Raw genomic sequence first — 15,019 nt, 5'->3', positions numbered from 1 at the left:
AAGCTCATCTGTTTGTAAGATGGAGTGTATGTGTGTGTGTTTGTGCTTGTGAAGAAGGGACGGGAGAGAGTGTTTAGGAGCTTAGGCAGGGCAGCCAACATTCTAATGGTTCCCTATTAGCATAATAAAAGACACACATACATGTAGACCCTCTGACCAAGACACGCGCGCACACACACGCACGCACGCACGCACGCACGCACGCACGCACGCACGCACACACACACACACACACACACAGAGTTGTACCCCCAACCCAGGAACCAGATTGAATTGAAGCCAGGGCAGATTTTGAACCTCATTTATCTTCCTCTCTGGTGAAGGCATTGTTTCCAAACCTTGCACACCAATTGCAAAACCTCTTTTTCTTGCCCATTTCTTGCTATTTGAAAGTTTAAAAACCATGCTATTTCTTAATTCTCAGTTTATAACAAGCTAGCTGTAGCTGAATGATAATGAATGAATGATGTTCCTACAGTCATGATGCCCTATAGTGGAAAAACTGTATACAATACGTTGCATAATAAATGAGTTTGACATTTTTTGTATGTTCAACTTGCTCAACTAAGTTTGACTGAGAACTTGAACTAAAAAATATATACATGTTATAATGAAAATGAATCTGCTCTGGGCCTCAAAGTTTACCTATGTTTCATTCCTTTATTCACTATTTACTTACATTTACCTGACATTTCCTCGCCATTTCTCATTGTGTTCTTTCTTCAAAGCTTAAGCAAATGTCCAATATTTCTCTGTACGTTGATATCTTTGATTTCCCAGTGAGTAATCAGCATTTCCAGATTAAGAGAAAAGCGTCAATTGTATTTAATCACAGCAATGTGTTTGATGGAAACATAGAACGGCCACCAATAGTTCTGGCAGCATTACAAATCTGACCCCTTAGATTGTTGGAGCCAACCATATCAGATTGTAAACTCATTGGCAATGGATAACATGACTCTCCATTCTTTACAACAGCCGTATAAATAGTGAGTCAGTCTTCTGGCGGCTAAATCGCGAGTGTATTGTACCAAACAGGGCAGTTTAGTGCTGGAACGGACTGATAAGAACTCTTTGTTAAATCAGAAAGAAAAAAACCTTGAGCTACCTCAGCTGGTCACAGGTGAAAAGAGACGGGACAGGCTGTGTGTATTCATTTTCAAGTCTCTTTTTCGTTACCCTCTACTGGTGCAGTACTGAATGTAGTATTTGCGGTCAGGCCGTATTCCAAATTCCAAAGATAATTTGTATGACTTTGATCCGTGTTGATTTTACATTTCTTTACTAGCAATTTATAAAAGCTACACTAAATCTCCCCCTGCACTAGTAGCAAAGTTTTAGTCTCTTTACTTTGGCATCTACTTTGAATGCAAAAGAAAATACTCATCCCAAAAGGGGAGTTTTTCCTTTTCTTTCAAGCATCCTTTTCAAAGAGGACCTACAAAGGATCAGAAAACCTCTCTTTAGCCCTTTTAAAGCAACAAATTGCTTCGCAGGCAACCTTGTCTGCAGAAGGCTCCGATATCGCACGTTGATAAAAGTATGATATCAGAATGTTACGGATGGTGAATGTGACAACGTGTGAACAAAAAGCATGCAACGTATTCTACTGCCCTGCTGTGCTGTGTGAGGGATAGTGGAGAGTGAAATGGCAGGAACGATAGGAGTGGATAATGAGTCCAAGAGACAGATGAAAAAATATGAGGAAGACTGGGTCTTGGTAAGAAAAAAAGTGGAAAATTCACAGTGAGCAGAAGAATTGAGTTGAGCTTTTGGTGTTGCAGAGCAGATCAGAAGCCTTAAACCACAGCTCCACAGTGGGGGGTATGGTTCATGCACACAGCTGTATTTTGGTCACACGCCTTGTGGTAAATTGTACTAATGACGAAAGTTGAAAAGTGTTGGGAAAAGTTCTTCTGAGGAACAAAACCATCCAACCCGATATGGTACAGATAAGAGATAAATGTTCTTTGTTGTCAATTGGAAAAAAGCCCACAAACCAATGAGGCCTCAATGCTCCGTTGCAGTGTGAAAGTACACTCAGCATGGTCACTCAGTTGCCTAGATACACTCAGTAAATTATTGATTTTATGTCAGATTTGTCAATCGTAACAGTCAGGCTTTATTTTTGAGCCACTTTAGCCTTTTCCCTCTCCATGAGGACTTCTGCTGTTACAGTCAAACTCTGACCAGCTCTTGCATGGTCCCCGTCTGATCATTGTCCCATGTTTTATTGCTATGGCACAACTTCATATTCGATTGCAGACGTACCCCAAAACTGTACACCAAGATGAATAAAATTCTTTACTAAGAGGCCGTGCTAAGGCTTTGCCCCTGCAATATAACAGAAAAGTGGAAATTTAACCAGTTTGGGTGAATATATTTTACATTATTACCTATTTTGGGCATTCCTTTGATCTGATCAATCTGATTAATATCAACTCACGATAATGAACACATGACAGCAGCAATATAAAATTACATTAACATTTTTTTTTATATTAAATCAGCCCTTTTCAGTTTCTATTCTGTGTTTATTCACTGCACCCAGATTTGTTTATACCTCCACATTATTAATCCTGTGCAGAATTCAGTCTTTTTTAATCCACTTACCTGGTAAACAGGCCACTGATGCACAGAGAGAGAGAGGGAGAGAGGGAATGACGTTCTTGTGAATTGTTCCTTTATTTGTGATGCAGATGAAACCCACCATTACAATTCATATTCCACATTTTCTCATTATCCTTGTTATGATGTGGATTAATTATCAATTAAACTCATGATCCCACAAATCTGCAGTGGATCTGCTGTGTACCATGGGATGTTATTCTCTGGATGGTGAAGTAAATACCCATCTCAGCACACGCCAGATCCACGCATGCACACACACATACACACTCAGAGAGCTTGGTATTCTGCAATATTGTCCAACAGATTGAGTAAATGAATAGCTAATATTTATAATAATGAATGCACACTCACACACAACACACACACACATACAAGCAAAACTAATAGTTGCCTACACGTAGTTCATGATCTAGTTATCTGCATCTGATGTGGTTTACATTCACCTCTACCCAAAAGAGATCACACTGGATGTATAGTAAATTAAGTTTAAATTCTCATATGTGGAATTGTGTGCATGGAGGTGTGGGCATGCATGATCCCCCCCTTATTAGCATCATCCCTTATTCTATCGGCATGTTTTTCATCTCATATCTTTGCTGCTCACAGGTTGTTGAGGTATAGATTAGCCATTATTAAGGCAGCCAGATCCATATAGAATTATGTCGTACACCTTAAGCTTTCTCAGTTTGTATTACTGGGGGTATTCTCGGGACGTTGCTTAACAAATACCAGATCAAATGAGTTATGCTGGATCTTCTAATCATGCTATCAGCCAGACGGATATTCAGTTCTTCAACTGCTCGTGAGAACTTGGTAAGAAAGGCTGGATTCAGTTATCCAAGATAATTGCATGCTCCTGTGTTCATAATATATCAACAGTGGATACTATGAGTTGGCTGATGGAAAGGACACAGGCGAGAGGAAACGGTTCTTCACAACAGCAAAGAAAGAGCTCAGCATTTAAAAGCATTATACGCACCAAAGGCAATGGCATTGGTCACCTATTTAATTGTCTGTTACAGTCTATTATTTTCCACAGCAGTCTATTATTACTTCTGCCTTTCAGTTGTGTTTAAACTCTGGTCTTATCCTTTCACTATTCTCCATGTCTGAGCAAATAGTATCACACAGGTTAAACTTAAGTACAAACATATTCTACTAAATGCCATGTGCTACTTCTCATACCAATATTAGTAATACGCAACACAATGCAATTACTTTACTACCTATTTTTTCTCAAGCAAAACGAAAAAGCAAAATATGATTGCTTCCTGACTAAAGCTGTTCTTATCTACAGCACAGTATTGGCAATGGTAGCCTGCCAATCGTGAAATAAAAATAGCATTTGCAGTACTCTTAGTGTTATAATACCAATGCCAATCAGTGTTCACTTGGAAACAGAGAGGTCATGCCTAAAGGGTTGTTGAACTGTGTATGTTTCAGGCTGCAATAAATTATTCCATACATTACTCATTTTAGGTTTACAGCAAACACATCTGTCTTCAGTTCAAAGTAGAAAACAAAAAGCCCAAATTTAAACATTCATCATTCAGGAATGTTCCAAGGACATTTTCTCTCCCTCTTTTTCAGAACATTGCCCTTTTTTTTACAGGAAACATACATTTATTTAGTGTCTTTCCATATGTTTGTCATCATGCCTGTGCAGGTGCTTTCTGTGTTGGAACACGCACATCAAAAAGAAGAAAAAGAAAGGAGTGACAGTAGGAAAACTGGGCGGAAGCATGGAGTGAGCAACAAAGAGAACGCCCAGAGATGGGAGAGAGGGATGGGAGGAAAAGGAAGGCTCCAGAAAGGGAATAAAATGGACAGAATGCCCACAGTTGTGTGTCAGAGCTACGATATTATAGTCAAGATTACAGATTACAGAACACGGTTGAACAATAACAATGGTCATGATTCTCATGCTTGAGGTATTTGGTGTCAAGTTGCTCTCAAGTTCATGCTACTCTGCGTTGGGTTCAGGTGTACATAATATCCCGCTAAATCGCATCAAGCCATATCAAGATCTATCAATTCCAAGTGCAAATGAAGCCCATGTTCCTTTTCTGAGAACTCACACATGCAGTACACATACATGTGCAATCCAATTAGTCTCACGTACACATTTAGGCTGGCAGTGTATGACAATTGTAAAGGAATTTCACACATTTGCTTTGCAATCAGAAAGAAGTGCCGCATTTGGCTTCAGTTGAAAGTGTGCACATGCTGGCAAGCCGAACTTGTTGAAATTTTTACACAGCCTCATTCAGCCTCATTATGACTCTTGATAAGTTCACTGGTTGTGTTCTTTGTGTGTTTCCTTAGGGCCACATATATCCTGTTATTCAAATAATGGCAAATATAGCTTTTGCAAGCACAACCAGCATGAGTAGGATTTACTGCCAGCTTCAGTACATGGGTCTGAATCCTTTCGGTGGACTTGTTTTGTCCTCTCCCATTGCGTCTAAGTCGATGTTGAGGTGGTTTTACTTGTACCTCCAGCTGTTTCAACAAAATCATCTTGATTGGGAGACCTTGTTGTAGTATTTGTGATGCACTGAATCGAATAGGGTCGTTTGGCGTTTTTTTGTTATAATTTCAATGGTATTCTCGGCAGCCTTGCATTTTTTGGATCCCCACAAAGCACTCAAACTCAAGTGGATTGGAAGCCTTGAGATTGTAATTAAATGTTGAATGAGAATAGCCGAAACATGAAAAACGTGAAATGTTTAACAGACAACACTTTTTCTTGCACTCTGGTATGGCCATGACCAAAAGTTTTCTTAATGTTTCTTAATTCTGAAAGTTTTTTAATGCACAACAAATAAGTCCATTCAAACTGTGAGTGATCCATTTCATATAGACGTGGCAAAAGAAACAACATTTACTATGATTATGATATGATTATTGATGATTATAAGATGGAAAACATTACATTACATTACATTACATTACGATCATTTGGCAGACGCTTTTATCCAAAGCAACTTACATTACATTATATTACCACCCTTCGCAGAGGGGGGAGCAATTGAGGGTTCGGTGCCTTGCTCAGGGGCACCTCGGCAGGGACTCGAACCGGCAAGCCTCCGGTTCTTAAGCGGAAGCCCTACCCACTCGACTACTGCCTCCCCACATTTTTTTTAGTATTTAAAAGAATATCTGACATTGGAAATCAAAAATGTCAGCTCTATTGAATGTGGAGAAAAGAACGCTGGTTTCGTCAGTTTCCACTCGTTGTTTGGGCGTCTATGTATCCTGCAATCATTTTCTGTCCCAAAGCTGTAATCAGAATTTGCTGTTGGACCTTTTTAAATGGGTGAATACAAAGCTCAAATCACAGTTGTCCTGATATCTGACTGACAGTAATTGCTTGACTTTTTAGTGGTTGGTTTATGTTAACACTCATACATACAGACAGATGCACACTAGACAGCTATTTCCTGACATTTTAGTTTTTGATTTGGTGGTTGACCACCCAAGGAAATCATTCTGCAAACTAAAGCCAACAGATTAAAACAAACTAAAACATGAGCACCACTTAAAAATATTATATTGAAAACTAATTAAAGTAGTGTAAAAGTAGAATCAAATCATGAACACATATGAATTGTGAAGAAAGGAAGCCTGCTCCTTTGTAGTTGTCATTGTATTTTGGGCTTGGTTGATTGTTAACAGTAAAGCCAACTGCAAAGTGTGTACATGTGTGGGTGGTTGTGTTGATAGTGTTCCTGTGGGTTACTCATTAAGAGGAATCACGTTTCATGAATAATTAGAATATATATTCTTCTTCTTTTCATACATTTATCATCCTTTCTCCACTTTTTATTTTGATTGATACTTTGTAGTCATAGCAACAGACTTGTGTGGACTTAAACCTCTCATTCTTTCTTTCTTTTTCCCTCTCTTTAATTAGCTCATCAAAGGTAGTATTAACTAATACTAAAACACAAAGAAGGAGCTGCTTTTATTTTAGGTTGTAGATTTCAGAGTGTAACTTTGAGAGATGTGCTGGTGTTGTTTGTTTGGATTAGTGACATTGTTTGCAAAATAATGTCTTAATTGTATTTTTAAGAGTGCTGTGAAGAGATGAGATGCAAGTTGAAGAAGTTGAGATGCAGTTGAAGTTTTATTATGTTTTTTCGATGAACGAATCAATGCTTTTATTTTTTTGCTAAACGGATCTCTGGTGCTGTATTCATGTGCCTACCTGAAGCATGAAGTAAACAAACTGAAGATGCTCATTTTCACGAAAGGCTTTCTACCAAAGATTGCTCATAAACATTTTATATGTGTATTGCTGTGCATCCTTCAAATCGCCTCTGTAGTTTGGTGTTTGCTGATCATATTGTACTGCTTTGGGGAATGTATCCACTTGTATTCATTATGGAGGAGCTGGTGGTGTTTATTCTCGAAAAAGTAGTGAGGGAAATGTCGATTGCTGTACACTGTTGTCCAATTAGGTGTTTTTTTGCGGTAACATTTAAAGGAAGTGGTGTTATTATGGGGCACTTAGGTTGCCTGGGCGCTGCTTGGTGGTTCTATTGGTAATTGGTAAGGGATTTTCAGCATGTCATTCTATAATTGTCTCTTAATGATGAAACCTGTTTGATTTGAGTTAATAATATTAGGAATGATTTTTGCAAGCTGTTTGACCATAATCCCGCTGATGGGGCTTTGATCAATTTGTGAGCCTCTCTTGATGGATTTCAGATGTAGAATATCAAACTGCTGAGTCTAATGTGTGTGTTGATGTGAACTCAGCCCAAGATAGGGGAGAGAAGAGGAAGGATTTGGTTTTGTTTTTTGTCGTTTTTACAAATAAGCCACTTTTCAGGCTGGGAAAACCTTGACTCTTTGTGTTGCTGCCCTTTTTTTCTCTATAAAGAAAAGAGATGAAAGGTTTATGGTTTAGAATCAAGGATAATTTAGCAGATATGCAAGTGAGGAAAGGTTATTTGGAAATGAAATTTAGGGATCGGCCTCAGGCAATGTTCTTCTACTTCTGCTTCTGGTTTTGATGCTTTTCAATGATTTCTGTCATGACAAATCAATAAAATAAAATAAAAGAGTTTGAAATTTGCCAGACATTGCAGTGCCCAGGTACCAACCCCAGGTTTTCATCCTAGAGCCTTGGTCAAGGGCAATGGCAGGAACATTTATCTAACTCCATTTTTCAACCAGTCAGCTTTTTTGTCATTTTGTTTCCTCTGTGGATGTTTGCCTATTTTTTGATTCTTATCTTGTTTACACTATGCAGTGATCATGTTTATGTGATTCTTTTGTGTGTAAGTGTTGTCTTTGCTGGTTTATTTATCAATCAGCAAATTGTGTTCGGTACAGTCCATACAGTTTATAACTCAACCGCTGGTAAACTTTGTTTTTATATAAATGAAACCTTTTCTGGAATGGCACATTAAATATGCACACTATGAATATGCATCAAACTACATATGATGATGTATGTATGAATATTTCAGTGCTGCGTGTTGCAGACTTGTGAAGACACTGTTATGCAATAGAAGGCAGACGCAAGGCAAGAACAAGTTTACATTGCAAGAAAATACGTGTGACTTTTGTATTAATAATCTTCTCACATAATTCATGGATATTTGCACAGATGGCCACAAATACAAATGAAGACACATTAACACAAATGCTGTAGAAAGGGCCCATTGATGTTTGATTAGTTAATAACCGACTAACTGCTTTATTTATTTTGGCAAATACACTTTCATCATGGGTTTCTCTCACCCTTTCTCCCTGTCTGCCCCCCCCCCCCTCCCCTCTCTCTCTCTTTAGGTAGGAGAGAGGCAGCATGTATTGGTGACAGAGGAGTCCTTCGATGCACAATACTATGTGGCTCACAACAAGTGCTATGAGCAGGTAAGAACCGTCAAAGTTAGCAACTGAGCAGAAGCTATACCTTAAATACTGTATTGTTGTCATTCAAATCACAGTGTTCTTGTTTCCATTATGTGTTGTATCTCTGATGAAGCACTTATGTGCTTTGCTGGACTGTTGTGATGGATGAAGTTCATCCTCTTGGACAGTCAGCCATAGTATGTCATGAATGGGACTATTCATGATAGATCTATCTGTGATCTCTTCCTCTTAATGGGTAGATTTATACTTCATTCCACTCATTGGGCTCTACAGGAAAACTGACCAGAGTAACAATCTGCCTCTATGATTGCTTTATAAAAAGCCTAAAAAGGACAATGATAACTTTTACACTACAATTACAGTATTCAACCAATTCTACAGGTGTAAAGAAGGTATTTGAGTTTGTTTTTAACTTTCTCTGCCTAACATAGTGATATAAACACAGCTACATGAGTTGTCCCAAAATTCGACTGCACACCTGTTCTTCTCTCACAGTGCACAAACAGCAAACTTAAACCCTTAGATCAGTATGCAGTAATGCATCAATGTATGCATTTGATGATTCCTGAACAAGTTTTAGCCTACACATGTTATTCGCCATCTGAAATATACAGCAAAACTTATAAATTAATCTGCATTTGATGAATATTTTTCATATGTGAAACTAATCCAACTCTTGCTCATCTTCACACTTAGTAAATCACATCAGAAGCTTTGCTCTGCATGTCACAGCAGTACTCACAGCAGGTGTCTGAAGCTTAAGCCTGCGTTGAATAAAGTAGGTTAGCTGTAATGTCACACACACACATACACTCACACATTCCAACATACACACCCTGCGGTGATAGAGAGCATTTGGCGGCTGATAGCGACAGTACTTTCTACTTAAAAAAAAACTGTACTAACATTAAGGTCAGCCCTAAAGACATGAACGTTCATGCCTACACACACCCGCGCGCACACACATACACACACGTACACACCGGCATGGCTTCAAAGACCCTCTCACAACCTGTGAAAAATTCACTTTAAAACATCTTCAAATAAATCAATTTCCTCCTGCTTTAACCATCATCAGAAACATGTTTGAAGTTATGCTTTTTACTGGCGGGGAGGGCAGGGGATGGTAATAATTTTCCTCCCTTCCACTTTCCTCTCCCTCCCTCCCTCCCTCCTCTTCTCCTCCTCCTCCTGCGCCTCCTTCTGCAGGCTTTAAACTTTCAACTATGGTTACGAGTGTCACCCGGTTCATGCGTGCGTTTGCATGCGTTTGCGTGGGTTTGCCTGCGTGCCCAGTCACCCGTGCATGTGCGCTGTTGTGCATATGCCAGCCGCGTGCACGTGTCAGCTGATGGGCCTGAGAGGGGGGGAACAGTATGTTTGATGTTTCCCCACTCACTTTTTTAGAGAGGGAGTACTTGGCTCGCTCTCCTAAATCACACACTGACTGAGAAAAGAACATGAAAATACAGTGTTGGGATATGTTCCTGAAACTGTCTCCCGAAGGCATATTCTCCTCATAACGTCCACGTCTGGGCTGCAGGACATCGACACCTGCAGTTTACACACGTTTGGTTGCATACACATTTTCAATACTTACATACTTCCAGCAGTCAAACCGCCTACATATTTTTCTTTTTCCTTCTTTCTATTCAGTAATTGTAACACTTTTGGTTTAAACTTCATAGGCGCATAGCATTGATTCAACATCAGCATTCTGAATAAGAGTCCAAAGAATGAAAACGTTGAAGTCTGAGGCAGAGGAAAGGGAAAAAAATGTGGTCAGTTGGGAGGAGTGGGCGGTTTTGGTTGAGCTGAGGGAGAAGTGGAGAGGAAGAAAAGATCACAGGGCTGGAAATAAGCGAATGGAGGAGCCGGAGCAAAGAAAAGAAGATAGAATAAGGTGGAGGAGAGAGGCCGACAGGTTGTAGGGAAGTGAGGAATGAGGGAGAGAGGTATGAGCTGTGTGCACAAATGGTCCAGTTTCACTTTTACACCACTGGATGGATATTTCTCCTGACGGGTCTAATAGGCAACCAATGTGCGTGTATGTGTGTGAATGAGTGTGGGGGTGTGTGTGTGAGTGGGGGAATAGGGGAAGGGAAGCCTGAACAAGCTCTTTCATCATTTAATCACCCTTTAATGGGTCTTGTATGACCCTCTCTCCTTCTCACAAACACACCGTCTCCCGCTCACACCCCTGCTGTCCACCCACCCCCTCGCTCCCCCTCAGGTTTGCGCCGACGCCTCGCACGCCTCGCACGCCCGCACACGCACACACCGGTCAGCGCATTGAGCAGCAGGTGTGTTGATTAGGCAGGTGTGAAGCTGCTTGTGTTGTACGCCCAGCCCGTTCGTATTCCACCAGCTGGATAAAGACTGACTGATTAACTCGGAGCCAGACTCACTCCTGCCATCACAGCGGCCCCGCGGCCTCCACCGGCTCACGTGCCGCTCCTCTGCCCAGTCATGAGCTCAGCCATGCAGAGTGGCTGTATTGCTTACACAGACCACCAGATGATTTGAGACAGTGTCCTTTAGTGAGACGCTTAGTCCCCAGAAGGTGCAGGTGCAGGCTGGGTATTATATCATTTAATGCAATGTGTAGAAAATTATACATGAAACAAGGCCCACCGCCTCTCGTGCCCTTGTGAATATGTAAAAGCTATAATCACAAGGCTCAGCACCATTCATATGATAGACCCTGTTATTGATCAACTATAGCATTTATTTTAGTGATTCACTATGAAAGCCAAATAAATTAGTCAGTACATCCGCTTAAAGTTAATTTCTCTTGTTTGATTGAAGCATTTGCATACCTTGTCCAAATACAGAGGTGCATCATCATCATTTAGCAAATAAAAATCCTTTTACTCTAATCCATAATAATGACTCTTTGTTTTCTCCTCCTCCCTGCTGTGAGCAGCCCAGAGTCATAGATTGGATGTTGGAATGAAGTGAGAAATCCGCAAATCCCACTGGTCTGTCACACAGCTGTCGCCATAGCTTTTGACCTTGAGGGCTTCTGTAAATGGAACTAAAACCAATTGCAAAGTGTTTTCTTATTTTCAGTTGGGGTGATGACTGCTAAATAATAATGTGGAGGAGCACTGGGGAAAACAGATTTACAATGCAGTTAATTGAAAATGTAATTGACAGATGAGGAGATACGTAGTGAAAAGCTTGATGGATGCTCATTTGGGTTTGTGCATCTTTCTTTGTGTTGTGTTTGTGTGCATCAAATAATGTACACACATGCAGTTTGGGAAAAGCCCCTGTCACTTTCATATGCATTGGTTGTACAGTGTTTCTAGTATGTGGTTATCAATCATCAGTCCTTTTTTTCAGGTGCTGGTGCCTAAAAGGTCAGAGTTCAAAGGGAAAATGATTGAAGTGGACATCTACGAAGCGGGAAAACATTTCCTGAAAGGCCGACCAGTTCAAGACAGCAAACCGTTCACTCCGTCCATCAACGCACCCCTGCAGAAAGGAGAGGTATCTGGCCTGATGCAGGTAAAACAACAAGCCCACACACACACACGCACACACAAAGTTGGGTAGAAGAAGATAACACATCTAAATAAAAAGGCAGGTAAATAAGGAAATGGAGAGAAGAAGAGGAGTTTCACCTTGTATATGTCTCTACCCGTAGGCTGGATTTTAATTGCCACACACGTCAGCATCAGCCCAACTCCCCGCTGTTATCCAGCACAGGTGTTAAAGTCAGCAATGTCATCGAAAGGTCAATTAAAATGTGACTCTGTGCTCCCCGCACCGCGCGGCGGCTGCGACAAACGGACGCACACAAAGTCGGGTTAGATCTGAGCTCAGTCTGAAGCAGTCCTCACACTCCCTGAAATCTAAAGAGGTTCTGCTCTCGGTCGTTATTTACCCGTCTGTGTCTTTGGCCATTTTGAATCCTTTGAATCTTTTTTGGGGAAGGAAAGAGTTTCAGTCATTATGTGTCATTATGTTCATTTTAAGAATCAAATCAAGTTTCATTAAAAGTATAAGGAACGAAGGAAAATGTGTATTTTACAATACATGGTATTGCCCTCTAAAATTCCAAATCTATGCAATATTATATATATATATATAGAGAGAGAGAGAGAGAGGGGGACTGTAGTATGTCTGATTTGAGCTCTTGCAGTTGTGAAGAAGTAGCAGCATATTAGCCATGAGATGAGTAATTTAAGATAAGCTGTGGCTGGCTAAACTGTCCCCTGCTCCTCTGTGTTTCTTCCCAACAGACACACATGCAGGCACACACACCCATACACCCACACCCCATGTTAATGTGTCTGTTTCACTGCATGCTATTTTTCACTCTGACTAGTTGTAGCTTATAGCTGAAGACATGGAGCCACAGAGCAGAATATGATACACTTTCTAATTTCACACTCCATCAGCCTTTACTGCCAGGCAGAGAGGGAGGGGAAGGAAGGAACAGAGACGCGAGAGAGAGAAACTGATGAAAAGGAAAGCAAGGGGGGATGGGGGGGGGGGGGACGGCAGAGAATGAGATGAAGATAAAGAAAGAGAGGTTTCACATCAAGCCAAGCGGCATGTAGCTCAGCGATCACATGTAATGAAAAGTTCAGCAGTGGAGAGTAGACCTTGTAAAACTGGCTGCCTCATAAAGTCACTCTGCAGCCCCACATACACACACACACGCACGCACACACACACACACACTCACATACTGATTCCTACACAGATCCTTGCATCAGTTTCTCTCCCACTGACTGGTACATAATCACACACATGCATTCTCGCACATACGCAACGCTCCCAGACATTTGTTCTGCTTGTAAATGATGTACCAACACATTGCACATTGAGTCGCACATATGCAGTGTTGCACACACTTTTGCCGTCTTTCTCATACTTTCCCCTTCTTTTTCACACACCGGTAGTGTCCGTTTGGATTCCGTCTCTCTCCAGGTATTTTCCTCCAGCAAACAGCCACGGCCATCTTCTCAAAATGTGTCCCAAATGCAAAGTTGGCATCTTTGACATCAGAGGAAATGATGGTTGGCAGGCTGTTCAGTGAGTTTAGCAGCACTGTGAGCTAACTGAATCTTCAAAATTTAATTAAAGATCATCTTCCCTGCATAGTGGCAATTAACAATATATTAATTTATCTCCAGTGATGCTAATGATCGGTAATTCATAGTTCCTTATGACCTGCATTGTCATCTGTTAATGACAGCAGAGTGGCACTTAAGCACAGCATTAATAGATAAGTGACCTAATGGCTTGGAAACACAGCAGTATTTGCAAACTCCACACACATGACTGCATGTCCTTTAGACCGTGTGTCCAATATCAGTGTCTACTGTTATTACACTGCACTGAGCGGGTGGATGGCAATCACAGGCTTTTGTCTGTCTGTCTGTCTGTCCGTCCGTCCGTCCGTCCGTCTGTCCGTCTGTCCCCCACAGCGAATCTAATTAGATTTGGATCAGGTTTGGCAGGTTGATAGCGGTTTGGCTCAGGACCTCAGCTGTGTTAAACATTTCTTATGTTACTTTTGGGTCGGGCAATCAAAAGTCTTTTTCCCCGATCCATGTAGACCACGCCCACTTTCAACTAGCAGATTTCCCTCCATTTTGGAGTTTTGTCTGAAACAGTTGCAATTTCATATCATCTACATATAGACTGTCCGATCCAAGTCGGATTTCTTTGTTGCGTGTGTGGTTTGAGTACAGGTAGCATTCATTCAGGTTTGTGTCTTTGTTTACAGTGTACTTGTTAATGCAAAAAGACAAGATAAACTCACACACCTTATTGTGCAGGTGTAGCATCTCTCTGTGTGCATTTCTAGTAGCATCTGAGCAAGCCTGAATGCTACTGAGCACTGATTGTCACAGTTCACACACCACAGACCTACACATACCCTACACACATATAGAGTACTGGTGCATAAACACAGGTGTAGGAATATGCACTCATCCAAAGACACACAGTAGTGGCTGGCCTTTATATCTTTGAGGACCATTCATTTTATATGAGCCTCCACACGAATCCACCCCACACTGAGCTGAATGTGAGCGAGTGTGTGAGATGAATGGAGTGATTAGAGGAAGGCAGATAGACACTCGCCCTTATGTCTCACAGTGAGGTCTATAATTACAGGCTTTTGGCAGCGAGAAAAACAGGAAAAATGAAGGACGGCGAGGGAGAGAGGTTGTGTGATGAGGTGTGTGATGGCTTGGTGGCTGAGCTTTGTCGTGTCACTTAAGATGCAGAGGAAGGCTGCCGAGGAAGGCTGAGGGAAAAAAAGGAAGAGTGGTAGATAAGTGGGTGATTGGACAGGCAGAGGAACCCACCAAGGTCTGTAATGTCCAATTGTTGGAAGAGGAACACAGCGAGACATCTATCATTTCAGAGGTGGAGAGAGATGATTGCACAGAGGCCAACCTCCATACTGATGTGCGTGGGAATGCAGCAGTATGGATGGGGAGATGGATGAGCTTATAGATGGATACATAGATGGACA

The 15,019-nt window shown here is 41.1% G+C and overlaps 1 protein-coding gene across 2 annotated transcripts in view; it reads left to right on the top strand.

The window, feature by feature from the left end:
- The window catches only part of cdkal1 (CDK5 regulatory subunit associated protein 1-like 1), a 202,724-nt gene that overhangs the window by 164,332 nt on the left and 23,373 nt on the right, over window positions 1-15,019 (top strand). For both annotated transcript variants that reach the window (XR_012963802.1, XM_076152699.1), the window contains exons 13-14: window positions 8,434-8,517; window positions 11,866-12,030. Coding sequence is in view for 1 of the 2 variants with exons in the window: in XM_076152699.1 (XP_076008814.1) it covers window positions 8,434-8,517; window positions 11,866-12,030 (249 nt within the window). In the remaining variant the exon portion in view is untranslated. The remainder of the gene's footprint in view (window positions 1-8,433; window positions 8,518-11,865; window positions 12,031-15,019) is intronic.

The sequence above is a fragment of the Genypterus blacodes genome, unplaced genomic scaffold (genome assembly GCF_046128005.1).
Source record: "Genypterus blacodes isolate CSIRO-AG114 ecotype Tasmania unplaced genomic scaffold, CSIRO-AGI_Gbla_v1 ptg000057l_1, whole genome shotgun sequence".
NCBI lineage: Eukaryota > Metazoa > Chordata > Actinopteri > Ophidiiformes > Ophidiidae > Genypterus > Genypterus blacodes.
This window is presented reverse-complemented; position numbering and strand designations above follow the sequence as displayed.